At 42.8% G+C, this 27,847-nt stretch overlaps 3 protein-coding genes across 5 annotated transcripts; 2 read left to right on the plus strand and 1 right to left on the minus strand.

Moving 5' to 3' along the window:
* Positions 1-933: 933 nt before the first annotated feature.
* On the minus strand, positions 934-4,220 carry rad51c (RAD51 paralog C). Its single transcript, XM_063464293.1, has 4 exons — positions 4,046-4,220; positions 3,418-3,658; positions 3,047-3,263; positions 934-2,955 (listed from the first exon to the last, which is right to left on the minus strand). Exons 1-4 carry the CDS (start codon positions 4,161-4,163, stop codon positions 2,455-2,457), a joined length of 1,077 nt encoding a protein of 358 aa, XP_063320363.1. The 5' UTR covers positions 4,164-4,220; the 3' UTR covers positions 934-2,454.
* Positions 4,221-5,138: 918 nt separating this feature from the next.
* Positions 5,139-10,177, plus strand: abt1 (activator of basal transcription 1). The gene is made up of 5 exons (XM_063464106.1): positions 5,139-5,187; positions 5,323-5,679; positions 7,699-7,874; positions 7,994-8,179; positions 8,270-10,177. Exons 2-5 carry the CDS (start codon positions 5,325-5,327, stop codon positions 8,447-8,449), a joined length of 897 nt encoding a protein of 298 aa, XP_063320176.1. The 5' UTR covers positions 5,139-5,187; positions 5,323-5,324; the 3' UTR covers positions 8,450-10,177.
* Positions 10,178-10,457: 280 nt separating this feature from the next.
* Positions 10,458-27,579, plus strand: cdk16 (cyclin dependent kinase 16). Of its 3 annotated transcripts, none has more exons than XM_063463197.1 (17): positions 10,458-10,580; positions 11,604-11,798; positions 14,001-14,153; positions 16,017-16,135; positions 17,630-17,758; positions 19,147-19,203; positions 19,508-19,622; positions 19,747-19,841; positions 19,928-19,990; positions 20,574-20,697; positions 21,865-21,985; positions 22,168-22,265; positions 22,500-22,605; positions 22,864-22,906; positions 23,039-23,129; positions 23,216-23,296; positions 23,392-27,579. In XM_063463197.1, the coding sequence occupies exons 2-17, from the start codon at positions 11,675-11,677 to the stop codon at positions 23,427-23,429; spliced, it is 1,557 nt and encodes a 518-aa protein (XP_063319267.1). In that variant the 5' UTR covers positions 10,458-10,580; positions 11,604-11,674; the 3' UTR covers positions 23,430-27,579. The 3 variants fall into 3 exon arrangements, with proteins under 3 accessions (XP_063319267.1, XP_063319269.1, XP_063319268.1); XM_063463198.1 differs by lacking the exon at positions 10,458-10,580 and adding an exon at positions 10,717-10,900; XM_063463199.1 differs by lacking the exon at positions 14,001-14,153.
* The last annotated feature ends 268 nt before the right edge of the window (positions 27,580-27,847 follow it).

The following is a 27,847-nucleotide window of genomic DNA, read 5'->3' on the forward strand; positions in this document are numbered from 1 at the left end:
AGGTGTGTGTTCCGTGAACATGTTTTTACTTTATTATTAGCTTTTTAATTTAGCCCAGTGATTATTTTAGAGTCGATCTCTGTCAGAGAAGGTCGCGACCTTTTTTTACTTTACTTTTTGTCACACCTGATCAGGTGTGACAAAAAGTAAAATTTTACTTATATAGGACATTTCAAGGTAAATATAAAATGCTTCACAACAAAAAAGTTACCTATAAACAAGAATGATTTTGAGTAATTTTTATAAACAGACTGAATCCACGGATCTCAGGCTGAGAGATGGGGGGTGATTCACCGTCCATACGGAGCTCTACGAGTAAAAACCAGATTCTTAAAGTGGACTCTGAAGTTAATGAGGAGCCAAACTCATCTGAAAGATGTTCCAGGGAGGTTTTACGAAGACAAATGAACAATGAATAACAGCAATCCAGGGGTGATGAAATAAAAGCATTAATGACAAAACATAACATTTTTTTGAGTGAACATCTGTAGTGAAAGCCGAGGTTTCTGAAAAGGACCTGGAGTTTCCTTTAGCTTAGGCACAAATCTGTGCTGAAGGACTTCTGTTTTGCCTTCACTAAGCTGGAGAAAACAGTAACCACCCAACTTTTAATAAAGCCTATGCATATCCAATTTCTGTAACTCAGAAACATCTCAGGGCAGCAGTGATAAGAAATGCCCTGAAAGGTGCCCAAAATGTACCAAGCTGACCCTTTGTTTACCGACAGCCACTACTGCTGGCTTCTGTCACTTCTGAGTGTGTTTACCTGCTCAGGTGTCGGACAGGTGTTCAGTGTTTACCTCCTGATGTTTAAACCCACTTTGATCTTCCTGTGTGTAGCGATAACAACATCTGTTGCTAGGGAACATCTGCCTGTAAATATTCAGTGTCAAAAACAATAATAATAATAAAAAAGTTCTGAATGACAAAAACTTCTTTGAAATTATTTCAGTTTATTTCTGCAGCTGCCAATAATGTCAGCAGAAGTGCATCATGGGAGATGGTGTTTATTTATTAGTGGCCCTTTCTCTCGTTACTTCTGTGTGGAAAATCCACACACTGAAGAAGCTTCCAGCTGCTCCCTTATTCACAACAGCACAGCAGGCAGCTCGACATGTTTTACTTCGCCAGATTTGTATTTATGTCAGATGGCCTACCTGAAGTAACCCCAACGGGCTTTGTGTGTGGACTCTCCCATGAGAAAAGACAGACTGTATATAAAAGATGGACACCGGGCATTGCTGTTAGCATCTGGATTTTGAAGCCATAACCAGGAATGCCTCCAGAATATTTTTCATATGGGGGCCACTAAAAATATTGAGATGGCGCACCAAAAACAGAACAGTGAAGGAATGCAATGAAGGAAGGGACGACGGGAAATCGTGAAGGCATGACAAAAGAATTGTATACAATTATTGCAAATTTATATACAATATTTCAACTCACTGTGGGGTGTCTTCCTGTCTCTTGTGCTCATGTTTAAAATAATAACCAACATTAGACAGTCTTGTAAATTTTTGGGGGTGGCCAGTGGCCCCCCTGCCTCCCCCTTGTTGGCGACCCTGGCCATAACATTTCTGTCCAAAAATGGCTGGATCTGACCATATTCTGCTTCTGAAAGGTGTTTCATCAATGAGATTCATTATTTTAACTGTTGTTGTCACAATAATAAAAGAAAAGAATAAATCCATTTCATGTCAAAAAACTTTATCTTAATTGCCCCTCGGAGATAAATAAAGTTTTTGAACTCATTTAAACTCAACAGGTGAAAATTCCAGACACGATTTCTACAAGCAGTCATGAAGGTCTCCATTGTGGCTTGATGCTTATAGTCATCAGTCAGTAAGAAGCTTTAACACATCAATCCTCCTGTTTTCCATCAGAGAAAAGCGAGGACATCCCAAAGCTCACCGCTATATTTCTATCCCACCCCTTAATTAAGCGACCCTTAGGCACTCTAAACAGAATCACACTCATCATGGACTGAGAGGGTGGACTGGAAATGAACCAGTGTTTCTGCCTATTTCCAGCAGAAGAAACAATCCTAAAGAAAAGCTTGAACACAACAGTAATGTGTGTTGCACCTGAGGGCAAGACAAGATCGTCTCAGTAGAAACAACAGAAACAATGTTTTAATAAACTGATATGATATCAACATATCTAAATATGAAGAATCTGCAAGCAAGAGAGCCACCCTCTAACCTCTGACCCCTGCTCTTCTGCAGAGCAGCTTCTCTAAACGCAGAAGTATTCAGCATCTGCTCGGGAACGTCAGGGATGAACGGCGCAGACAGGAAGAGCCACTGACTGATAATCAGTTCTGTGTCTCCACCTGCTGGACTCAAACTGAACTTTATTTAAACAGGAACCTCCTGTGTGAACACAGCAGTGTCATTAAATCCACACAAGGCAAATGCTCAATCAGCCTCTTCTTACTGGACAGTTTCCAACCAATCAGCTGCTTGTGTCTTTTGGCTCAGCAGCTGATTGGTCAGTGTCCATACGAGGCCGTTTGCTGTGCGGCATTTCCAATTGATCGGCATCTCTGAAGCCTTCGGGGGTGATCTGGTATTGCACCATGGTTTCCACGTGACATGGAGACTTAAAGATGGTCGCCAGACGCCGCGACCCTTCCCACTGTAGGAGGAGCCTGATTGTAGGGGCGTGGCCCCAACACTCCCCAAGGGCAGGGACAATGTGCGATTGGCCGTCCCGGATCCGGGTCGTCATCTGGTTGGTGATTACCACTGCAATGTTATAGTTTATTGCCATGGTGATTAGCTGCTGGCCGACGCCATTAAGGAGGCGTGTCCTTTTTGAAAGTTCGTCAAAGAGCAAACGGAAAGGAAATGCCACACTGTCGATCACCAGGAGGCGGATCTTTGGATGCTGCGACATGAAGTCAGGAAGTAGATGGAGCTCGGCTAGCAGCTCCACGTAGTCATGGCAACGCACCTGAGTGAGGAGAGATAGAGAGCCAATCAGAATTTTAGAAGTTTGCAGATGCATAGTGACATCACTGCATACATCATCTAGTCGACATTACCAAGAAGATGTTGGACAGGATGGTCTCCACGGTGAAGGTCTCCATGGCGGCTCGTTGCTCATCGTCCTCAGCCAATAAGGAGCAGTGTCTAACGGCGGCTGCTGCGATGTCGGTGACCCTCTGAAGCAGGAAGCTGCCCTCTGTGTCGATAAACATCACCTGACCTTCGACCCCCCCGAAGCACTGAGGCACCTGAACATCCACCGCCAGCTGCAGACTGAAAGGGCGACATCATCACTCACTTTACTGATCCACATCATGGTGACTAATTTTCCTCGACCGTTACCCTCACTCCATCATCACAGCTCCAAAACATCTATAAGGTTATAGATGATGGTGTGTGTGTGTGTGTGTGTGTGTGTATTTCTTACCACAGCTGCGTTTTTCCGATTCCTGGAACTCCACAGACTTCCGTTATTTTCCCGACAGGAATTCCTCCTCCGAGACATTCGTCTAGCTGAGAGGAGAATGTCACGATGCTCCTTAACTCCTCCTCCTTCTGCAGGAGCTCCAGAGCGGTCAGAGATGCTGAGACGTCACCACTTCCGCCTCCTCCTCCACCTTTCACAGCCTTCAGCACCTCCACAGCCTCCTCTTCGCTCAGGCCGGTCTCTGAAATGAAACTCCTCGATAAATCTCGCATACCTTGTTTTCTTCCAAAGGCTCAGCTGTGTTTCACATAAAAAGCAGCTTGATGATTATTGTGATAAAGAACGTGACTCGATTCAGTGTTTAGAGCACCTTCCTGTCCATCAGTCTGCATTTCAGCAGAATATAAAAGGTAAACAAACAAACATGAGAGGAGCTTTCAGCCATCCCTGCTCCTTATTACAAACGGTCTTCTCCAAAGACTACGAGAAAACCATGAGTTACCAGGATGCTGTAAAACTGTTTTAGCTGTGACTTTTACTACTGCAGGGCTTTAAAAGACAGACGAGCTAAAATGTGACACATTTTGACTGGAGTTTTTGGGAACTGTGGGGTGAAATGGAGCGGTACCTTTGCTAAGCTTGTCCGGTTTGAAGTCCAATAGGTCCGCGGTGAGCTGGAAACCAGCACTGCCCAGTTTCAGCCTCACAGCCTGGCTCAGAGGCAAACTGGACACCGGTCTCTGCATCTCTGCTGCTAAACGCTAACAGCTTCAAAGCAACCCGCCGTCATCGGCCGACCGGCGTGCGTTTCACACGCGAAAACAAAAACTTACATCCGGTTTGATATTTCAAAATAAGAGCTGTTTGACTTCCTTCAGCTGTTAATGATCCCTTGTTTCACTTTTCGAAAAACACATCTAATGTTGGTCCTGAATCTAGGATCCTCCTGTTTGCAGCATTTCTTGCCAAGTTTCCTGAAGGTTCGATGACTGAGTGCAAAACATGGTTCCTAGGATTTATAAAACTGAAAAAACAAGGTGGAAGAAATACAGCTTAGATTAAAATTTGTAGAGAAAAACACTGCAGGATTTTTAGACTCATGAACCGACCATGTCCTAAAGAATTAAATGAAACGTGGCGCTGCACTAGAATTCAAACATCATTTTGTTTTTAAGAAATATTTACAAAGTCGAGAAAGGATTTTTCAGACTCTATATTTAAGTAAATATCATAATCTACAGAAATAATAGTACATGAAGTTCAGCATGTGAAAATACTTTATAACTCATTATTCAGAATCATATCCATGATACTAATGAATCAGAAATACTAGTTCATTAATGTGCATACCACTTTAATGTTGTAATTAAGAAGTTTTTCATTATTTCTGTACTGTCAGGTAGCGATGGCTATAATAATACAGCAGAACGTAGTAGTAGAATAACAAGTAACACCTAAAGCTTTAATAGAAATGCTATGGAGTTTAAGGTACATTTTGTCTTACCCCAGCTTTGCCATCATTTTACACAAAAAATAAATAAATTAAAAAAAAAATAGTTTCAACAAATAAACTGCTGGGGAAAGACAAAAATTGTTCCTTTATGAAAGAAGATTATACAACTCCCACCTAATGTTTTATTTTGAAGGCATAACCGGACGTCAACTGTCAGCTGATCTTTGTTAGTGCGCCGCTCTGTTTCGTCATTCACATGCGACGATTTGCACACGTGAAACGTAACTGTGACAGAAGTTCGTCAAAGAAACCTCAAAGTAAGCGTTTATTGTGAGTTTTAAATGTTTTAGTTTGAAAACATCTGCACGCGGAAGTTATTCTGAGTCCAGTTGAACTGCTCTCGCGATTATCTCTTCAGTCTGAGTCACGTGCAGACACGTTTTGTTTTATAGAGATGGAGAGAAGAGAGGAAGACGAGGACACGAAGGCGATTGCTCAGAGTGAAGATGAAGAAGAACAAGACGACGACGAGGAGGAGAAGCGGGAAGATGGTGATTTTGATGATGATGAGGAGGAGGAGGAGGAGGGAGCTGCTGCAGACAGAAGAGACGATGAGGATAAAGATGTTGGTGACAGAGACTCTGCTGAGGTAAAAGAGAAGAAGAAGATAAAGAACGTCTTTCAGGACAGGAAGTGCGTCCCTGGAATCATCTTCCTGGGTCATATTCCTCCGAGGTTCCGCCCCAAACACCTGAGGAACCTGCTATCAGTGTACGGAGAGATCGGACGCATATTTCTACAGCCTGAAGGTACAAGTACTACCAGAATACACACAGATATTACTACCACAGTATAACACAGACAGTATGTGGTGCAGATATACTCCTTCGATACACACACAACACTAACGAATGAACGAAAACAAACTGTACCTCATTTTTGTATGTAATTTAGAGTACCAGCTCTCTGTGCTTTCTGGGTGTTTCCAGAAGTTTCTGGGAGTGATGGAATTTAAAAAATGAAACAAGGGTCACTGTTTCATTTTTCACAGTTTATGTCCATCCATCCATCCATGCATTTTCTTCCGCTTATCCGGGGCCGGGTCGTGGGGGCAGCAGCCCAAGCAGAGAAGCCCAGACCTCCCTCTCCCCAGCCACCTCCTCCAGCTTATCCGGGGGAAACACAAAGGCGTTCCCAGGCCAGCCGAGAGATATAATCTCTCCAGCGTGTCCTGGGTCTGCCCCGGGGCTTCCGCCCGGTGGGACATGCCCGAAAAACCTCACCCAGGAGGCATCCTTGTCAGATGCCCGAACCACCTTAACTGGCTCCTTTCGATGTGGAGGAGCAGCGGCTCTACTCTGAGCCCCTCCCGAATGGCCTAACTTCTCACCCTATCTCTAAGGAAGAGGCCAGCTACCCTTCGGAGGAAACTCATTTCCGCTGCTTGTATTCGCGATCTCGTTTTTTTGGTTTATGTCCTGAGAAAAAAATACACAATTAAAAGCTTCTCCTGGATATAAAAATTCCAGAGGGTCCAGTCCAAAAAAGCCTTTTTTTGATTAACTTATTTTTCAGTGGACTCGACATTTTATTACCATCATCAGTCAGAAAGCACCATTTGCTAACCAAATGAGGAATTTTCACTTTTCAAATACTACTTTGCTTCTAGTTTCTCCTTTTTTACAGTCAGATATTTTATTAATCTCACTTCATCGTGTCTGCAGACTGCAGAGTAAACTGAGTGCAACAAATATGGAAAACCCACCTTACAGTGTTATTGCCGTATATCCTACAAACAGGCAGTGCTCTGAACTCTCAGTCTTAAACCTTGTGTGGATGCCTTTGTTATGGAGCGATACTAAATGTTTAAAGCAGAATTTTTCAGCGAGTGTCTGCATTCTGCTTGTTTTCTGGTTCTATTTCTCCTTGAGGGGTTATTTTATTCGAAATAAAACACTCCACGAAATGCACTCGAGCTGTAATTTTACAGTCAATGGTTTTATATCACATGTGGGTAGGAGTCAGCCTTCAGACCATCTCACTTCAGCCCACAACATCCTAAAAGGAAAACAGAACTCCTCCTCCAGAAATCAATAAGAGGCAGCGTTATGCCAAGATGTCCCGAACTGCAACGGGTCTATACTGCTCTATAACTCGACTCCATTGTGCTGATTTACCACTGACCCGATCATCCCAACAAAAATTTTTTTTTCAAGGCCCTAACAAAGATGTTAGGGCCTTGGGAGGCTAACTGAAATAAAATAAATAGAGGAAATATCCTTACTTCTAGTCTGTTTGGTGACATCTTTATTAAACATTGCCTCATGAGGCTCTTAATGGATGTATTTATTGACACCTTGGATGTCTATAAGACTGCGAGTCAGCTGCTTTCAAAAAGGTTTGTTTTTATTGAAATATAGGAAATATAACATGTTTAAAATGTTTACGATAAATATTCTAAATTTATCACCAAAAAAGTTTAAAGGACCTAATCTGTGTTGGGAAAATGTACAGTCAAAGATCTAATGAGTGACAAATTAAAAAACCTGAATACGTGTCACCGGCTTTGAGGCTGAATCAGTGGGTCTGATGTGGAGTTGGAGAACGTGGCTACCAGTTTTGTGGGTCCACATGTCCTCTTGGGGGACAGGTAAAGTTCTGAGAGGTTAACCTGATCCTGTGATGGTGCATTTCAACCATGTTAAACACTTACTTTGATCTCACACATCAGCAGCACTGCATGAACAGCAAGTGAGGAAAAGTGCAGCTTTCACCATAGCCCCTCAGATATTTATCACCTGTTAATGTTCGATGCGCTCATCTTGCAGACAGACAGGTGAGGAAACGCAAGAAGAAGGCTGGGCTGCGGAGGTGTGACTTCACAGAAGGATGGGTGGAGTTCAGAGATAAACGTGTGGCTAAGAAAGTGGCGGCGTCGCTCCACAACACGCCGATGGGAACCAGGAAACGCCAGCGCTTCTCCTCTGACCTGTGGTGCATGAAGGTAGGTCTCTTCTTCCCTATTAATGCACACCGAATACGCTGAAAATGCAGACAGACAGTTGTTTAATGTCATCATAGTGTCAAATAATTTGTCCCTACTGCTTACCTGTGTGTCCGCAGTACCTGCACAGGTTCCAGTGGATTCACCTGAGTGAGCGGCTGGCCTACGAGCAGACGGTCCTAAACCAGAGGCTCAGGACTGAAGTTTCGCAGGCGAAGAGAGAAACAAACTTCTACCTGAACAACGTGGAGAAGAGCGCTCACCTGGACAAGCTGAGAAAGAAGAGGCAGAGAGACGGAGAGCAGGTAAACGCTGAAGCACGAGCTGAAGCGATGAATGTTAGCCCTGTTCAGGCAGAGACGCACGTTCGCTCTAAAACTGTTTGTCATCGTCAGGTGGAAGAGAAGACGTGGGACTTCACTCAGCGCCAGACGGAGGAGGAGATCCAGATGAAGAAGAAGAAGAAAGACACTGTTTCGCAGAAACACCTGGACAAGGCCCGCCTCATGGAGCAGAAGAGCCAATCGAACGTCTCGCTTCTGGCCAAAATTTTCAACTCCAAACCGTCACAATGACAACAGAGAGATGCTTCATGAACTCCTGGACAAATGTTTCCATAGAAAGTGATTGGTTGGGGAAAGGAATCTACAAAGGCCAGTTTTGGCAGGGGAGGGGGCGGAGCAAAGGGAGTGGAGGAGAGCTAATATGGAGGAGTCATTCCACTTCCTTTTCAGCTCACTGTATAGAAATTGTTGTGATTAACTTACAGGTACAGAAGAGGGCGCCCAGTGAAGCTAATGGCAGTGCCGCTAACATGTCTGAGTTTAAATACACAACACTTATATTTAGGTTTTATTAAAGCAAAGTTGAGTTTGCTCATAAGATGCTAGCATTCTGCTAAAACATGCTGATTGGTCTGTCACCTCGAAGCCACGTTTCCCAGTAATGACTACAACAGGCGTTACAAGCTTAGTTTAACCAGAGCGGGAAGTTTCCATGTGTGGATCCGGGCTGCTGACAGAAATTCTCTGATACTCACTTCACAATTGAATCACAATGTTGGATGATGTTAAGCAGAATGTGGTGCTGCGAGGTCTCTTAAACCTTCAGAAAGATATCTGACTGCAGTCGAAGATCCACAGGGCCTCATATGGTACACGCTACCCCGTGAGTGTCCACTGTGAATCTGGAGTGGGAGTTCTGGATTATATTAAAAGATTTTGGAAAGATTCAATTTTTTTCTTTATGTGTTATTTTGTGTTAATGTTTGTGAGCTGTTCCAGCGATGCGGTCTTGGTGAGCAGACATTTTTGCCTGGGTATCTTTTCGGGATAAGCTCACATGTTGTCAGGCTTGAGGACAGAAGCTGGGGTCATTTCTGAGAGAAGAAAATCACTGGGGACAAATTCTGTGGGCTGGATCTGCTGATCACTGGAGAATTACTATTCAAAGGTCTTGAGCCATTCCTGGTTTCTTGATATTTTGTTAGGAAACTGGGAAACGGTGAGTTTGAATAAACTCATTGAAATTCGATATTTGATATGACGCCTTCATTTTGTCAGCATAGCCTTCAGGAATAGTTCTCAAAAGCTCTTCTTTGGATGTCGGCTGCCTTTTGTTCTGTTCTCTGTGACGATGATCCCACACTGCTTCAGTGATGATGAGGTGTGGGCTCTGGGGAGGCCGATCCATGACTGATTGTTTTTTATATGCAGCTTTTACTGCATTGGCAGTGTGTTTGCAATCACTGTCATGTTCAAAAATGAAGTTGTTGCTAATTAGAGACCCCACAGATGGTCTTTTATGTATCAAAAGATTTTGATACTCTTCTGCATTAATAATTCCATCAATTTTGACAAAATCTCCAATAACACTGAAATCCAAACCCAAATGATGACAGAGGCTGTTTTATAGATGGCTGCAGACACTAATGTACCTCTCTCCTGACCACCTCCATACGTATTGATGACTACTTAAACCAAGCTGTACAACCTGTTGCAGGATTTTTGAGTCACGTTCCTGTGTAGCCACCCTTCCACTGATACCATTTGTGATGAGGCTTCAGTGATGAGTGGATCAACTCAAAGACCAGACATGTCTCGGGGCGTGTGTCAGGGCTTTCCTGGATTTTTCCCCCCCTGTTTCTTAAAGGACATTACTCCACTTGTCCAGTTACTCTCCACATTATGTCAAGATATGGACATAACAGCGAATCAGCTTGCTGGTCTAACAGTCATGTTTGGTCATTTTTTATAGATTGAAAAGCAATAAACGAACATATTATGTGTTTGTGACAAGCTGCTAACAAGGTGATTATTTAACTTTTTATTTAGTAAAAGTATAAAAATATCCCTCATATCCAAGTGTGTCTTATTATTAACTAAATTGTTTGTATAGCAAACACACGACTGGCTTCTTTTCGGAACAGATTTCTTGTTGTTTTTAGCTGCTCTGTTTGTATAATCAACATGTTTACATATTATTTAATAAAAATATATATAAAGAAATGAAAAGGGGCGGGGACACGTGCCGGGTTGTTACGTCACCGACGGTGCCGTGAGCGTCTCCGTCAGGACGCACCGGAGGAGCGGAGCTGAGCAGAGCAGCAACATGGCTGCAGATTACTGGGAGCCAGGAAGATCCGAGAAGCCGTCAGACTGAACCGAGCCACGGATAACCCGGGACAGACCGGGATAAACCCTCCCGGTGAGTAACGGTCACCCCCGGGCCTCGCGTGTAACCGGAAAACCGTCTTTATCAAATGGTGAGTGAGTCGTTGAGGGAGCAGCGGCCGCTCCGCCTCCGCTGCTATTTATAACAGTGAGGAGGACGGTTTACTGCAGGAAATACACGGCTCCCGTCCTCGGCTCTCCAGCTCAGAAACACACAGGCGTAGGCAGGTCCACGGAGACACGACACCCGAAGCGGCAGAACACAAACAGCAGCTGCCACGGGGACACACACGTAGCTTCAGTTCCCGCTCCGTGCCGTCAGATCCACGGGCAATGACGTAACGCATCTGTCAGGTACATGTCCTGTCACTCAGCCAGGTGTTAGCCGTCAGGTGTGCACGTGACATGAAGCGGATCTAAGTGGCTGTTTGGGTTCATTAGTGAGTGCAGGTACTTCCTGCTACACAAATCCGAGGCTTTTCGTCAACACTGAGTAACATCACACTCACCTGTATGCGTCAGATTCACCTGTGGAAACTCGTGTCCGCGTTTTCAGGGTATTCGGTGGGATTAGTTTTAGTGTCACGTGATGACGTGCAGGTGAGATGAGAGTGCATGTAGTGATTTCAATGTGAGATGAGCATAAAGATGATGGTGTCTCAGGTAAACTGAATCTTCAGATGAGAATAGTACTTCTCCTGAGGTAGACCAATTTATCTGTGATATGGCAGGTGGTGACGTGCAGGTGAGCTGAATCTATAGGTGACTTGAATACAGGAGATGTTGTACAGGTGACATGAATACAGGTGGTCATGTACAGGTGAGCCGAATCTATAGCTGATGATCTACAGGTAATGATGTTCAGGTGAGATGAGTGATTCTTGTGAGGTAGACCTATTCGGCTGTGGTGTGGCAGGTGATGATGTGTTAGGTGAATGAATGGTAGATGAATATGCACAACTACTAATTCAGGCATGATGAGTCAGATGTTGAGGCGTTCAGGTGTTTCCCACTGTTTGGTAATTACATTTTTGTCCTTTTATTTCTACCTGTCCAGGCGTGGTCTCCAGGCTGGCAGCCCCGCCCCCCTTGGCGTCACGTCCCCCTCTCCCCCCCCGGCCCCCGCTAATGGAGAGGATGAGGAAGATCAAACGGCAGCTGTCACTCACTCTGGGGAGGGGCGGGTCCGGGGGAGGTGACAGGACACTGAGTGACACCATCACTCAGGAAGCAACGTCACACAGCGACTCAGGTAATCCTGTCAGGTGTGAACAGAGGCCTGTACCAAGATTTTAGAGCTCAGCTTCGGGCTTAGCGCTGGGTTTTCAATTTTTATGATGGTGGCTTTAATTAATGCCACACACCTGGCTGCTCAGGTGCAGGTTATGCTTGAGATGAGAGATCAGCATGGAAAATTGCTGTCCACTGGATATAGTGTCACCATTCCTAGAAGATGTCTTGAACCTTGATGGACAGAGACCTATATATATAAAAAAGTACAACAATAAATGGGAAATTACTCATCAAGTACTCTTATTTTTTCCCCCTTTACAACATCTCATAAAGAGACAAAAGGTAACATGTGGAACAAAAAAGTCCTAAAAATAAATAATGAAACTGGGAAATTGTTTGGTGCACCCATTCCTGGGACATGTGAGCTTTGTCCAGTTTCCCTACATTACTGACATCTGTGAGAGAGAAAAATGATCAGCTAACTGTATAAATTCCCTTGGAAATTATCTCCAAGTGATTTTTATTCACCGCGTGGGTGAACATCACCCGACGTTAGTGTTCTAGGGTTAAATGCTTTATATGTTATATGAAATTTGCAAGGCAGCCTACTTACCATTTAGAATTATGTTTTCATTTGTTCTCAGACAGTCAAAAAGCCTCAGGGAAACAATAATGCTAATTCTGTTTTACACATCATAAGAATACAGCGAAGCAACGCGTTCATTTAATGCAATACACAGTTGTAATTATAGTCGTATCCGCTCGTGCTGCCATGACAAGTCTATTAAAGGAGACTTGTGCTCATTTTGTTTTTAATCTCTCGTTCTACTGCAGTAGTTTAGCTACTGATTTGTTTGGGGCTTATGTGTTTATCCTCCGTGGTGACCACGTTGGGGTTATCCTCGCTTTCTGATGTCACACAGTGCAAAGAGTAACCCACTTCCCATCAGTATGTGCTGGCAACACCTGACACAGAGCTTGTTAAGCTGGGACTGCTTCCATGCTTACCTCGCTCATGTTCCAAGGTAGGCTTGAATAGCCTGGATGCTTGCTCTACCCAGGATTTGAACTCCAGACCTTATGTTCCAAAGACAGTGATGTTGCCACTACGCACTTGATAAATTTCCCAGTTCAGACTGCTTTAACAGTATATATATGACAGAAAATAAGGAAAAGCAGCTTTAATTACACAGATCCCACCCCCGGTGTTAGTTCCTGGATTTAAATGCTGTTTATCCAGTGCTTTTCCTATCACATGTTTCCAATTGAACCACAGCAACTGTATAATGTTTGTTATATTTTTGTGTTTTTCTAATTGGTCACATGATCCCAGCAGATTGTCACAGCTCGTGTGAACTCGCTCGTAACTTGACTGAAAGCTTGTCGAGTTGATGGCCACCTTTGTGTGACTGTTCAGTCTGACTGTGGATGTCAGAGAAAGTGAAGCCCGATAAGGCGAAGATATTCTGGGCATGTTGGACATATGTTGTAGTACGGGCGACCACATGACCGGCTGTGCAGCGCTGGCTTGCCGTGATGCATGCTGGTTAAAGATTTGTCTGACGTCCGCTGGTGCTGCAGAGTGTCACTGTGTCACATGGTGACATAACCTGCCGTGAGCTTGGCGACTGCAGTTAGCTGCAGACTTTTTCCTCCGGCTCCACCAATAGGGAACCACCTCTGTGATGGCAGAACTTTGTCCTGATTGGCTGAAGGCTTTAGTATGTAAATAACATGAATAAAATATATTTATTCATTTTATTTTTCCCCTCTTTTTTTTTTTAAAATATGTAGCTAACTAATTAAAATTAGTCCCAGTTAAAACAGTCAAGAACTAACCAGCTGCTAACCAGCTTTATAAACTGGTGTGCCGCTCACACGGCAAACCAGTAACTGGAAGCTTGCTGGTTTAATTCCTGACACTTCCCGCCTGATTCCCTCCTCTGATCTGACTGGTTGGTTGGATCTGTGATTTGATTGGTTGCCTCTTGGACCTGTCAATCAATCAATTAATCAATAATATAACACTTGTTTAATTTGAATTTATTTTTTTCTCCTTTAACCCCACTTTCATCTTTTTTTTCCTTCTAAATTAACCAACCGTTACCCGCCTCCTCCCCTCACCTCCTCCTACACCTCCCTCATCCCTCCATGGCCCTTCTGTTACCTCCTTTCCTCCCCACATCCTTCCCTCACTTCGCCCCTTCATCTCTTCCCTCAGAGGTGGTGTCTCTTCGTTCCTCTGGAGGTTTGAAGGTTCGATCTTCATCCTCTTCAGTTCAGTCTTTACTTCAGTCGTACAGCACCTCACTGAGGAAACCCAGAGGCCTCGGACGCAGCCTGAGCTCCTACCTGAACCACGCCACCAGACTGGGTACTAATGCCGCAAATACATGTACATGCACAAGTACCGTACTACTAATACACACATACACGTGCCGAATATATACAGTATAATCATGTACTGCGCATCTATCAACATAAAAATAGAAGTTGAATTTGCTGTATGCTTAAAAATGTGGATGGGGAGTTTAACTGGTGATGTTTTATTTTAACGACTAAGTAAATTTAATTTCTCTTGTGAAGTGAAAACATAGATCAGTTGTTGGCTGTGAAACAGGAATGAAGTCATAATTGGTGAGTTTAAATCTGAGTGCTGGAGCAGTCAAAGAGGCATTCCCCTCAATTTAAATTCAGTACAGCACCACGAGAGAACAACAGTCCGACAGACGCTGTGGCTTCACTTTATGTGTTGGCAGGGTGAATGCTGCAACGTTACACTTCTGCTCTAATCAATGAAAGTGGCTGCTCTGGGCTTGAGAGTGTACGTGCTGCAGAGATGCACTCCATAAATATAAAAACACACCAGTCAAAATACTTTGTTTTACACACGGCGTGCACAATCATTTTACACAGAAATGGTGTTTATATTTCTTTTCTTTCTTTCTTTTTTCTTTTTAACTGCGTATATGCAGGAAATGCCTTTTTTTTTCCAGTGCCAGACTGTCACCATGTAAATTTACAAAGTCTACTCTGTGGATGTTTTCTTAGCCACATCATACAAACAGCGCTGCATTTTGTCCATAAACTGATGATTTCTTTCCCAAATTTTTGCAGACTGTGACTGTGCAGAACATGCGCTGCATAGTTGCATTCTGCTGCATATCAGCTCTCTGAACTGAGAAATAAGAATTTGCCTCCAGCTGACCCGGGCTTAAACAGCCATCTGCTGCAACCGGTCGCAGTGACAGGAAAAAGCAGAGCGATGTAGAAATAGAAAGAATATAAGATTAAATACTGAGCAGGTTGGCCTGCAGAACAGTTACAGACAGAGCAGAGACTATGGAGAGATAGAAGAAACAAAATTAATGCATGCAATCACAGCATATAAAAAGTAAAAGAGAGCGCAGGAGAGGTGCGTAATATGAGAAGTTGTGTAACATGACCAAGGAGCGTTCGAGTCACCTGATCCAGCCCTAACTGTAATTGTTTCCAAAAAGAAAAGCTTAAAATCAGGGAGAGTGTCTGACTCCCGAACCCAGACTGGGAGCTGGTTCCACAGGAGAGACGTCTGATAGCTCAAGGCTCTGCCTCCAATTCTATGGAGTGTCGCAGGAAATAATGGCGTGCCATAGAAAAGATCAGCGTGGCTCTGCCTCTCAGTCTCCAGGAACCACAATAAGCCTGCACTGTGAGAGCGAAGCTGGGGTAATGAGATACTATCAAGTCTTTAAGATATGATGGACTCTGATCATTCAGGACTTTGTATGTGATGAAAATGATTTTAAGCTCTATACTAGAGTTCACAAGGGGCCAATGAAGAGAAGTTAATATGACAGAATTAATATGGGAGAAATGGCTCTTTCTCTAGTCCTCGTTAGTACTCTTACTACAGCATTTCTTTATCAGCTGGAGGCTTTTCAGAGAGCTATGAGTACATCCTGATAAAAATGAATTACAGTAGTCCAGCCTGGAAGTGACAGATACAGCGGAGTGGGTTTTCAGCATCTCTCTCAGGCAGGATATTCCTGTTTTTGACGCTACTGCAGAGGAGGATTAGTTGTGAGTCATGCCACCAAAACAGCTCTGACCTGCCTGGACACGGGATTTCTGAGATGAGTTGTAGGGAGGAGCCTCTGTAGATTGGACTTGTTTTGGTGCATTTGGTGATATGGGGAATTTAAGGCCTGACTACTCTTTGTATGCGTGTGACTGTTATTGGTGTGTGTATTTTCAGAGATCGTCCATGAAGATGTGAAAATGAGCTCAGACGGAGAAAGCGATCCAGCTTCTTCTTCTGATGATGTTCAGAGTCCAGTTAAAGTCAGAATGAGGAATAAGAAGATCTCTACTGAGGTACACGACACACACACACACACACACACACACACACAAAGCCTTTAGGACCTTTTAGCGGTTTGGTGCAGCTTTTCGCCTCCTTGGTTGGTTTTGTTTTTGATATTTTCTTCTCCAGCTGCTCGTTGCTTTCTGGCTGTGTAGTTGTTTGGATGTGGGTGTTTCAGCTTGCATGCTCTGCAGGCTTACATTCCTTCCAAAGGAACATCTTCAGCCAAATGTGTTATAGAGCTAAGTCTGGTTTGAGATTTCTTGCTGCCTCTTCAGTCCAGAGCGTCGTAGCTGCTGACGGAGGCCCTTCACACTGCTCTGACTGAGATGGTGCCGTGTGTTTCTCTAACATTAATATTTATCAGATGCAAAGATGCGTTGGAGTGGTTTAGCCTGCAGCTTCCCAAACATGTCAGCGAGCTCGTCTTCATCTTTTTCACGACTCAAAGACTCGGCTTGTCTCCGGGTACAGATGCACAGCTGTGATGCAGGCTGGTCCAGGTCCTGCTTTTAAGGAACGAGCGAGCAAAATGTGTTCGTTTCAGCGCCAGACTCGAACTGGTGCTTAACAAAGCTGGGTTTACCTGTGCAGTGCTGGTAAAGCTGTAAATGAGCCAATAGGCTACAATAACTGTCAGGCTGAAGTGTGGGCTGATTGAGCTGCTGTCTCATTAAAAGCAAACAGGTTAGAGCTCTTACAGTGAGGACTCTTTCATCTGTGAGCTTTTTATTTTTTATGTGGGCTTTTATTTTTGTAGGCAGATGTGACCCCCCCCCCCCCCCCCCCCCCCCCCCGCGCAGCTAATGGGTGATGCCAGTCTGTCACACATCTGTGGACAGATGTTCTGACTCCTGGCCGGAGGTTTTGTTTCTCTGCCTTCTGTTTTAAAATCCTCCAAAGGTGTTCTAATGGATTCAGGTCAGGGGACAGACTTTATCCAGCTTATAATTTCACATTGTTCTTCCATTAGTCTGTAAAGGCCTTCTCCCCCGAGGCACCTCCATGTGTCTGGCTCTGCAGCCACCGCTGGGTCAGATCAGGTCCATTGGACCTGTATTTTCTTTTGGCTCCTCCTGTAGATCCTAACCTCTGCTGCTACATTAAAGCCAGGTACAGGTGGATTCCTCACCATGTTGGTCTCACCCTGAGACCGAGAGCCAAACGAGCAGCTGTGGAGTTCGTGGGTTCTCTTTCTAATCTCGCTCAGGCAGCCATTTTTAAGAGGAATCAGGTGGGATTACTGTTTGCTGCAGTGGTCACAGGTTGCATTCAGGGCCTGCATTTCCAGTGCTGTCTGCCCTTTTTTTGTTTTTAGTGCTACTTCAGATCAAATGCAGACATTTCACCTTAAAATGAAACGGTTTCTTTCATGATCACTGAACATTTACCGGCAGCGGTAAAAGTTCTTTGTTGATGAAGATAAACTGTCAGGTGCTGCGGAGGATGAAGGTGAATGTTCACGTGAATTCTGTTGTGACAGCAGGGTTTCTTCTCTGTTTCAGGACATCAACAAACGCCTGTCGTTACCAGCTGACATCCGTCTTCCAGACGATTACCTGGAAAAGTTTAATGTGATTGGTCCAGCTCTGTTCGAGCAGCCAATCAGCAGGCGGCTGCGTAGAGTGTCTCTGGTATGTGTAACTGCTTCTTTTCGTTTTCACGCAGGTGTTTGGGAGAGTTTTGGGTAGGCCTGCCACAAACGATGTTTTTGATAGTCGGCTAGTCACTGATTACTTTTGTGATTAGTCGACTAATCAGGTCATGCATCCATTGGATGTGAAAAGTACAGCTTATTGGACCAGCATGCATCTGCTCTTATATAACTATCATTTCTAACTAAAAATAAAGACAAGATGATGGTTTATTAAACTTTTAATGAAATTTGCAGATTGTCTCGGTGGAGTTTAATAAAGTCAGCCGTCTGCTCCTTGCTATCTAAAATATAACAGGACACCGGAGTAAATTCGACCATCTCACACTTCTGTTTAATCAGTTTTCTGTGTGATGTTTATTCAGCTGTGTGAAAACTATAACTTTTATCTCAGCCAAACCGATTTACTCAGGAACAAATAAAAGACTTAAAAAAGCCAAACAATAACATTTTTATTTTATCTAACTGACTTAAAGATCATGTTTAACCTGAGTAGCGAAAGACCGCGGGGGGTTGAAAACGACGTACTGGGAGTTCACTGTTCTTGCCAGCTCTAGTGAGCCTTGAACCTCGGCTAGCTATCGAGCTGGTGGGTAACAGACGTCTCCGAAAACGTCAGAGCGCTTTTGAAAATATGTGGTGTCTTGATAAACTGAGCAGATATTTGGAGTTTACACAGCTACATTCTCACCTGAAAATATGTTAAATGTTTATTTTGTGACCCAGACAGAATAATAAGAGTAATATTAAAACTAAGTAGCTGCCGCCATTGTTGGAAACTGGAATTGGCTATGAATTCTGGGATAGGTTGGGCCACGATGGATACACCCGACCCATCCTTCAAATATGGGGAAATGAAGGAGTCTTCGAATTTGGACAGCCTTCGTCGCTGTAATGTAATCGGCCTACAAATGCGTCCTCAGGAGGATGCAGCCCATAAATTTGGACACAGCTACGATACTGGAGACTGCTTCTTCTTCTTCTTCTTCTTTGGCGTTTAATGGCAGCTGGCATCCTTGTACATGCAGTGCTGCCATCTTCTGTTTCAGTCCGTTATTACACTCATAAATCCTGCTGCTTATTCCTGCGTCTTTCAGGATCTTACAAAGCTTCAAATGAAGCGTCGACTATTAAATTAGTCGGCGACAATTTTGATAGTCGACTAATCGTGGCAGCCCTAGTTTTGGGAGAATCGGTCTGATACCCTGGGCTGCAGACTGTGTGTCTGTAGGGGGGATGCAAGTATGAAACGGGTTTCTGATTTTTTTGTTTCAAGTAATGCAGGATGTTTGTTGTGTTGTTTCTCTTGCATTTAGTGCACCAGCGCAGGTTATTTTAACCCTCTCCTGTCTGCCTCTTTGCCTGCAGTCAGAAATTGGTTTTGGGAAGCTGGAGACTTACATCAAGCTGGACAAACTGGGAGAGGTGAGGCCACATTATCTCCTTCTATCTGTTGATGTCAGACATCTTTGACACTGTTTAATAAAGAACACAAACAGCATCTAAGTGCTCCGTGCTGCACTGTGACACTCCTTAAAGGTTTCATTTCAGACTTACTAACTACATGTAAAGTTTTCTGACCTTTTCTACAAATTAAGTGTAAAAAGCTTTACCTGACAGTCCACTCTTTTTGTTGTAATGTTTGCTTTTGGCTTCAGAAATCAATAAATAAGGTTCCGATGGCCCAAATGCCCCGCCTCTCTCCTCTCTGTGTCTCACCTGTGTGTAGGGGACCTATGCCACAGTGTATAAAGGTCGGAGTAAACTGACTGAAAACCTCGTGGCTCTGAAGGAAATTAGACTGGAACATGAAGAAGGAGCTCCGTGTACTGCAATCAGAGAAGGTACTGCAGTACTAATACTGTTTGAAGGTGCTGAGGCACATCACTGACACTGAACCAACAGAAATATTATTGGTACTACAGTAGAAGTACTAATAACAGCATGTTTGTACTTTTTACTCCTCAGTGTCTCTGTTGAAGGATTTGAAACACGCCAACATCGTCACGCTTCATGACATCATCCACACACAGAAATCCCTCACACTGGTGTTTGAGTACCTGGTAAGAAATGCACACAATAATACACAAACTCCTCCTCTTCTTCTTCTTCTTTGGTGTGTTTGAATGTCTGTGTTCATGTGTTTCAGGACAAGGATCTGAAGCAGTATCTGGACGACTGTGGAAATGTCATTCATGTTCACAATGTCAAAGTGAGAAAAGTTTGTGTTTTATTCTTAGTATAATGAAATTAAATGACATTTTACTGTGTGTGTGTGTGTGTGTTCCTGTCTAGCTATCTTTGTGAGGACTGAAAGCTGCATTCTACTATACTTGTGAGAACCAACAGTCACTTGTGAGGACAAACACGCCGGTCCTCACAAGTTTGAAGGCCTTTTTGAGGCTCAAAATGTGGTTTTAGTGTCAGGGTTACAATTAGGTTATGGTTAGGTTTAGGGTAAGGGTTAGGGTTAGGCATTCATTTTTAATGGTTAGGGTTAGGGTAAGGGGCTAGGGAAACCATTATGTCAATGAAGGTCCTCACTAAGATAGCTGAACGGGGTTGTGTGTGTGTGTGTGTGTGTGACTAGCACAAACTGATGTGACAAACCTGCTGGTGGTTTAACTTTTCTGATTTTGGTTGATTTTTAAACAATGATAATGATAAAAAATAAATTAAAAAAAAAAAGCCGAAGCAATTCTTCTTCTTTGGTTTCCCTGTTTTTGAGGGTTTTTTTCTTTGCATTGTGTGCTCATCCACTTTTCCTGTAACTGCAGTGGCGTTTCTGTCCTCAGCTCTTCCTTTTCCAGCTGCTGCGAGGTTTGTCGTACTGCCACCGGAGGAAAGTTCTCCATCGAGACCTAAAACCACAAAATCTGCTGATCAATGAGCGAGGAGAGCTCAAGCTAGCAGACTTTGGTGAGTCCTGCAGACACTGTCTTAGTTTTTTTTTTTTTTTTTAAAGTTAGGACCTATTTAAATCTTAGCATCTGAGGTTTTTCTTGTGCAAAACGCACCTTTGAGTGATGTAAATGTGTAATGATGTAAGCGTGAGCTACCGGCACCTGTCACGCTAAAACTAAGGAAAAGGCAAACAAGAAAACAAGACCAGCTGGCTCTGAAGGTGGAACAAAACATGAAGAAATGGACTGACAGTCAAGTCCATTATTTATTGGTTGGAGGAAATGGAACATCTTGCTTGTCTAAGCAAAATATTAAATTTTATTTATTCTCAACTTCTGACTTCCACGCATAGTGAAGCTGCGTAGAGAGAAAATTAAGACACTGGAAGAGGATTACAAGAAAGTAAAAGACCAAATGAACTGTGTGTGTGAAGAGCTGCCCAGCTGTTGCCAAGCCCATCTGTGACACACACACACAACAAGTGCTACTTATTAAATTGCAGACCAAACCCTTGGCCAGTGGGAGCCCCCGGCTGAATCCCTTCCTTTCCAGCTCCACGATTATCACTAAACCTCGTGATTTTCTTCATCTTGTTGTTGTTGTCATTCCAACCAGCTGGCAGTTATGTCATGTTAGTGATGAAGATATGAAGTTCTTCAGGGACCTCTCTCAGACCTTCACTTCATTTATTTATCACAGCATCGCAGAGAGCCGTTCTTCCTGTATTACCTGTGGAGACAGTTTTATTGGAAGAGAGTTGATTTTTGGTTCCTGTGAGAATTGGATATTAAAACTGCTTCAGGCTGTGCGGTTAAAGACACAGAGGGCGACCAATTCCTTTTTATGCCTGGACTTTGACGATGAGCCAGAGACATGGATTTGCTCTGTGCAGTTTGGCAGAGGAGGATTACAGACACAAGTCTGACCTCCATAACCAGAGACAGAATGACCTCCTCAGTGAATTCAGGACAGCAGAGTCACTGCACATCATCCCATCCTCTATTTGTAATGCAACACCCAGAAAGTATTTAAAATGCCTTTTGAGGCAGTGTGAGTCGTGGTCCTTACGGAGAATGAATACATTTATTTTAGCTGTTAGGATACAAATGTAATCTGAATCAGTGTAATGTAAAGACAGTGATGATGAGGCTTTAATGACGTGTGTGTGTGTGTGTGTTTCAGGTTTGGCTCGAGCAAAGTCGATCCCAACAAAGACATACTCCAACGAGGTGGTGACGTTGTGGTACCGACCACCTGACATCCTGCTGGGCAGCACCGACTACTCCACTCACATCGACATGTGGTCAGTGATGCAGTATATTGTAGTACTGCTACTAGAAAATTTGATAAATGACATTTAAAAAAAATCGATTCTTCTGTGGTGAAATGATCAACTATGGTTAAACCATCTGATGAGACAAACCTCTTGCCGTGTGTGTGTGTGTGTGTGTGTGTCTTTGCGCTTGTCTGCCTTTCTGTTTTTAGGGGTGTTGGCTGCATTTTTTACGAGATGGCGACAGGTCGACCTCTGTTTCCTGGTTCCACAGTCGAGGAGGAGCTTCACTTTATCTTTAAATTGCTGGGTGAGAACCAATCATCTTCTACTTCATAATCTTTTGAGGACACCATCGACCTCTGTTGATTAAAAGCATGCCTTAGGTTGGACGTGGGAGGGACTTCTCACCAGACCTCGTCATGCTGCTGTTTTTAGCTTTATTTTGTAAATTAATTTAAATGTATGTTTCAAAAAAATAGTAGCTGTTAAGCTTTCGAATGTATATTTATAATAAACCTCGTTGTATGTATTTTGTGTGCAGGTACTCCCACAGAGCAGACCTGGCCTGGGATCACTTCTAATGAGGAGTTTATGGCGTTTAACTATCCTCAATACAAAGCAGAGAGACTGAGTAACCACACTCCCAGGTGCAGAGCTGCACACATGTACACTGTAACTACACACGTTTTTGTAGCCGGGGGTTAAAACACTAAGCCTCCTCATCCGTATGTCCAGCCTGTTGCTGCTGACCCACCAGGATCCATGTGATTCTTTTGCAGTGGCCTCCAGAGAGCCTTCCTCTTTACTTTTAGTTTAAAGTCACCAGATCTGCAGCTGCACACAGATGTGCATTAATCTTAAAGGCTCAGTGCACCAGATAATGAAGTTTGTTTTTTTGTGTTCAGGCTCAGCACTGAAGGAGTGGAGCTGTTGTCAGAATTCCTACAGGTCAGTTAACGTCTCACAGTGTTTGTGCATCTCCTTTTCTTTCTGAATCATAACGAATAAATAACATTTTGGGGGAGATTTGGTATTCATTTATATGATGGGGAAAATAAAAATTTTATGTTTAAACTTTAGTTTGAGGGGAAGAAGAGGATCTCTGCAGACGAGTCGATGAACCACTCTTACTTCAGTAACCTTGGAAAGAGAGTGAAGTTACTTCCTGACAGTAAGTTTAAAGTTCACACCGGTCCCATCCTTGGTCCCTGTTGTTACGGTAACATCAAAGAGGCGCTGTGGTTGTTTTTGTTTCAGCGACGTCCATCTTCACCCTGCCAGAGATTCAGCTTGAAAAGGAAATGATGAGACCAACAGCAGCAGCAGCACCGGATCCAGGTAAAAGTCTGTGTGTGGGGAAGGAGGCAGAGCCACATGGCTCCCTGCTGGGTTAGTCTGACACTGACATTGTCTATTTTTGTCGTTCTGTCCAGCAAACAGTCCAAACAGGAGGCGGAGTATGCTTTTCTGACATCGTGGAGAGGCGGAGTCTGCTGCTGGACAAACAAAGGGACAGGAAGTGATGATGATGCTTTTTTCCTAGAGGATTTACTGCAAGTTACTTTACTAACAGCAAGTGCAACAGAGTAGAAGAAAACAGAAGTTACTATTATTTATGACGAGAAGATGAAGCCTGTTGTTTACACAGATAGGAAATTATGATTCGCTGCAGCTACCCGACCAATCAGAGCACAGAATATTGTGACTAACGGAAACGGGCTTCAGAGCTTCACCTCGGTACACGGAGAGATGAACGGGTGAATAGTAGTAAAAGCTTCTCCAGAAGGTTCTGTCTTCCATTTTCACTGCACAGATTAAACACATAAATATCAAGTTGGTGAAAGCTGGAATTCAGCTCTGCTGTCATGGAAACCCCTGGAAACAGCCGTATACGTCATATCACCCGTGTGAACATCTGCAGCAGCAAAGTCAGCGTTAAACTGAAGCCACGATGCAGTCCCAGCGTGCTGAACTGTACACCTGTTTAAAACTTTAATATAACACCTGATGAAACACAGAATAAAAATTCAGTTTGTTAAACACATAAAGAACAAACATTCAAAAATTTTGACTCCAAAGTTTTCCCTAATTTGCAGCTTGATTTATTTTAATATTTTTTTAACGTGTTCCTGAACATGAGATGAAACCGTCAGAGTAACGTGGACCCTGCAGCGAGAGGAGAGGGCAGGCGCTGTTTTCACATTAAAGGCTGAAGACGAATGTTCTCTGTTTTAAAACCGCAGCTCTTCAGCGGTCTCCTTATCTGTGTCGAGCTGCCGATTGTGTTTCGGTTTACATTATTACATTTTACACTTCAGTGTTACTATTAAACAGCCTGCAGGAGAAGCCAAACACACATCTGTGGAAATTTAAACCTTTGCTTTTATTTTGAAAGTGTGAACCTGATTTCTGCTGTTCTGCATGTGTGTGTCGTACACTCGAACTTTATACTGTAATACTGTTAATATATATATATTAATACTAAGAGACGGTAACACCATAAATCCGCCGTATATAGCTTATCACAGAGAATTTATTTCAACTGGAGTTTTATTTATTGTTTTTTCTTTTTTGTTTATTGGAGATCAGTAAGTATTTTTTTTTCTTTGTTTTTTTTTTTGTCATTGAGACTGTTGGAAAGTGTGATGCCTTTGCCTCATTAGACCCCATGACTTGTCAGAGGAAAATGCAGGGCTCTTATTGGCTAATTCTGTTTAAACATCAGCAAACAAGTTTGTTTCTGCACAGACTCAACCAGCAGTCAGCCGATTGTCTGTTGTGCATTTCATAGGAAATTCCCGATTTTCAATGGCAAATTACACGCAACATCTCGTTCTCTTTCATAAAGAACTTTTTGCAGCTCGTAGTTTTTAGCCTGTGTGGAAACAGACTGCAAAAGAACATTTTAAAGAGATTCACATCCTCGTTGAGAGCTAATCTTCCCCTGCACAGAGTCCAGGTGTCGCTGGATGGGATTCATATAACCTTCAGGTAGTTTTCAGATTTCATCCCTTCAAAAACAGATGTAATTTCAAAAAGCCAGTTTTTATTTTTATTTCATTTTTTTGTATTTTTTATCAGTTTTAAGAGTGTTCATATTTTTAAGAGATAAGCTGTTCTTGATGTGAATCTTTATTTTTTAGCTGTGAAGAAATCTTAGCAATAGAGAAATAATAAGACAATAATAACCATCGAACAAGGTGTTTGACTCAGAGGAAGCTGACTTTTCAATCTGCTGTAAAAATGTCGCATACAGTTGTATGTTTGTGGGAGGTTAGAGACATCCAGGGCCCGTAAACGAACGCACCTCCTTTATGTTTTATTGAACGGCAGCAGAAGTCTGAAGTCTTAAAAAGTTAGAATGGATTCTAGAGGTGTACATTTTTTTTAAATACCAGAAAAAGATATCAGACTCTGAAATTATTCAGACTTTTGCTCCCCATGAATCATTCAAATGAAACAATAAAACAGTGGAGGTGAGTTGCCGTTATAGGTAGTAATTCAGAGTGTTTACTGTGTTTCTGTGAATAAAATTGGACACTGGCTGCAGTCAAATGGTCAAAAAAATGATCACCTGTGTAATTTTCTAATCACTTTTCTTTAACTTCAATGAAACATGTTACAAAAGGATGATTTATAAGGACTTCAAAGAGAGCCACAGTGCTCAGAGTCAGACTGTTCACACACTAAACTGGCAGCAGATGCTTTGGTGTTTCTGTCTCCAGAGATGCAAAAATCTCGTCTTAGTTATTTTGTCCCATGTGTTCTGTTTCAGGAAGAGTATGAATACAGACTTCCTCACCAACCTTTGTCTAAGGCTTTCAGTATCTGTGACTGAAGTAACAGTAATAATCCTCAAAGCTGGCAACACAGCAATGCACAAAAAGAGAACATATCCATGCAGACTGAGGTATACTACAACCTTCCCTGTGGCTGTTTTATTTGACCTAATTACATATAATTGTTGCAAATTAGGCATGGGTATTAGCTGCTTACCTTTCCTGAGGAAAACTGACTATTTGACTGCAACCTGTGTGTTTTTCTTTTAGGACTTAAATGTGTTCAAAGTGATGCGACGGGGGGAGAGTCAGACTAAAAGTGAAGCTTCTGTCAGCCGTGCTAATGCTGGGTTAAAACAAATGACTGTTGAATGTAACTCTAAACTGTTGATGTGGTCAGTAGTTTAATGTTGACTGGGTTTACAGTAATAATGTGTACAGAGTTACTGATTATTAGAGATAATCACAGGTTTTAATCTGCACGCTGCAGTGTTGTTGTTCCTCAGCTGCTGCTCAATTGCACAGGAAACGGCATATAGATGTGAAAGTTCAGAGCGCATGTTTCTTCAGAGGTCACTGATTGATCTGCATTTTTGGTTTTAGGAATATGAAATAATGTAAAAGAATTCAGGAGCACACTACGTCCCAGTTGTTGAAAGAAAAGCACTTCTGAGGTTAAAGCAAAGTCAGAAATCCTTCAGGACGGGATTTTACAGGTCCATTTTCAGCATTCATTACTTGAGTTTTCCACATACAATGTGTTGCCTAATGCAAAGTTAACAGATCATCATACAATGGCGTGTACTACTTTATTAAAAGGTGCACGTAAGACAGACTGGGCTGGTTCTCAAACTACAAACGCTGTATTTTCACATGTACTTGTCTTCTCTCTCTTTTCCATTCTAATAATATCCAGTTTATGAAGCTCAGGGAAGGGAACAGTACATTGTGATGTATGAAGCCATTACTTTCCCTTCTTTAAATAGTCTCCATTTATAACAACAAAAAGACGTCATTAAAAGCAAAAGCTGGATCATCATTTCATGCATTGGTGTGTACTGCTCCCACCACAAGCCAAACGTTTCACAGACCCTGAACTGGCAGCTTTGTTAAATGTGCCCATATTGTGCTGCTTTGTGGAAGTAGGGAGACTGTACTTGTACATATGTGTCCTCTTGCTTAGATCCAGTTTGCACGGCTCTGTGATGGGAGCAGTACATCCTGGTGTATGAACTCTTCAGTTTGCCTCTATTTCATACAACAAAAACACTCTTGATGCCTTTTAGAGGGAAGTTAATGTCCTTAAAATTGAAAGCCGGTGCTCCTGATGCTAAACTTCAAATCCACTGTTGCTAAAGGGGATTTTTTTTGTTGTATTAACACCTTTTATCAGATTTGGACATTTTGCTTTTACATGAATTATTAAACAAAACGGGACACAAAGCAATCATGCAAAGTGAGGCAGCAGCAGGGTTCATGTCTGGTATGTTTGTCACGTTTAGGAACATTTTAGTGACCTATGGAGAAATATGCATGTTTCTGGTCCACATAGATGCAAATGCTGTTTTCTCTGCTTTTGTAAATGAACTAACATGCTTTGTTTTGGTCGACACCATACCAAAGTTATCTGCAATATACTGCACTGCATGATGGGATTCTTCCAGATAACTTCTATGCTGTTCATTTGAATAATCTTCCATTTGCCAAGAAAGCACTGCGACATATCTGATGCTATAATGGATCTGCATACTTGAAATATGAGTCCAAGTATGAAAAAGAAAGTATATCCTGTTATTGTGTACAATTATGTTTACTTCATGTATACTGGATATATTTAAAGTACATAAATATTAAAATTCTTTATTTATTATCAGTGTTGGCTGTTTGTTTATTAGTGTTTCTACTTTGATGTTACCCATACAGTAACAGGTACGCTGTTCACTCGTCCATCCAAATCATTGAATTCAGGTGTTTCCATTACTTCCATGGCCGTGTTGCCAGGACAACATGTCTGACTGGATTGTGCCGAAGGGTGGATTATGGTGTGGCGTTGTCCCCTTAGTTCAGGAAAAATAAACAACTGCTAAACCTTGTGGGAAGTCTTCCCAGG

The sequence above is a fragment of the Pelmatolapia mariae genome, linkage group LG20, assembly GCF_036321145.2.
Source record: "Pelmatolapia mariae isolate MD_Pm_ZW linkage group LG20, Pm_UMD_F_2, whole genome shotgun sequence".
NCBI classification, from domain to species: Eukaryota; Metazoa; Chordata; class Actinopteri; order Cichliformes; family Cichlidae; genus Pelmatolapia; species Pelmatolapia mariae.

Bases quoted from the DNA above. Each gene is read 5' to 3' on its own strand.
- rad51c (XM_063464293.1), bottom strand. From the start codon at position 4,163: ATGCAGAGACCGGTGTCCAGTTTGCCTCTGAGCCAGGCTGTGAGGCTG. The intron at 3,659-4,045 runs GTACCGCTCCAT...GTTTCATTTCAG, and splicing joins ACCGGACAAGCTTAGCAAAG to AGACCGGCCTGAGCGAAGAG. The intron at 3,264-3,417 runs GTAAGAAATACA...TCGCCCTTTCAG, and splicing joins ATCGGAAAAACGCAGCTGTG to TCTGCAGCTGGCGGTGGATG.
- abt1 (XM_063464106.1), top strand. From the start codon at position 5,325: ATGGAGAGAAGAGAGGAAGACGAGGACACGAAGGCGATTGCTCAGAGT. The intron at 7,875-7,993 runs GTAGGTCTCTTC...GTGTGTCCGCAG, and splicing joins CTGACCTGTGGTGCATGAAG to TACCTGCACAGGTTCCAGTG. The intron at 8,180-8,269 runs GTAAACGCTGAA...TGTCATCGTCAG, and splicing joins GGCAGAGAGACGGAGAGCAG to GTGGAAGAGAAGACGTGGGA.
- cdk16 (XM_063463197.1), top strand. From the start codon at position 11,675: ATGGAGAGGATGAGGAAGATCAAACGGCAGCTGTCACTCACTCTGGGG. The intron at 16,136-17,629 runs GTACACGACACA...TCTCTGTTTCAG, and splicing joins ATAAGAAGATCTCTACTGAG to GACATCAACAAACGCCTGTC. The intron at 19,842-19,927 runs GTAAGAAATGCA...CATGTGTTTCAG, and splicing joins CACTGGTGTTTGAGTACCTG to GACAAGGATCTGAAGCAGTA.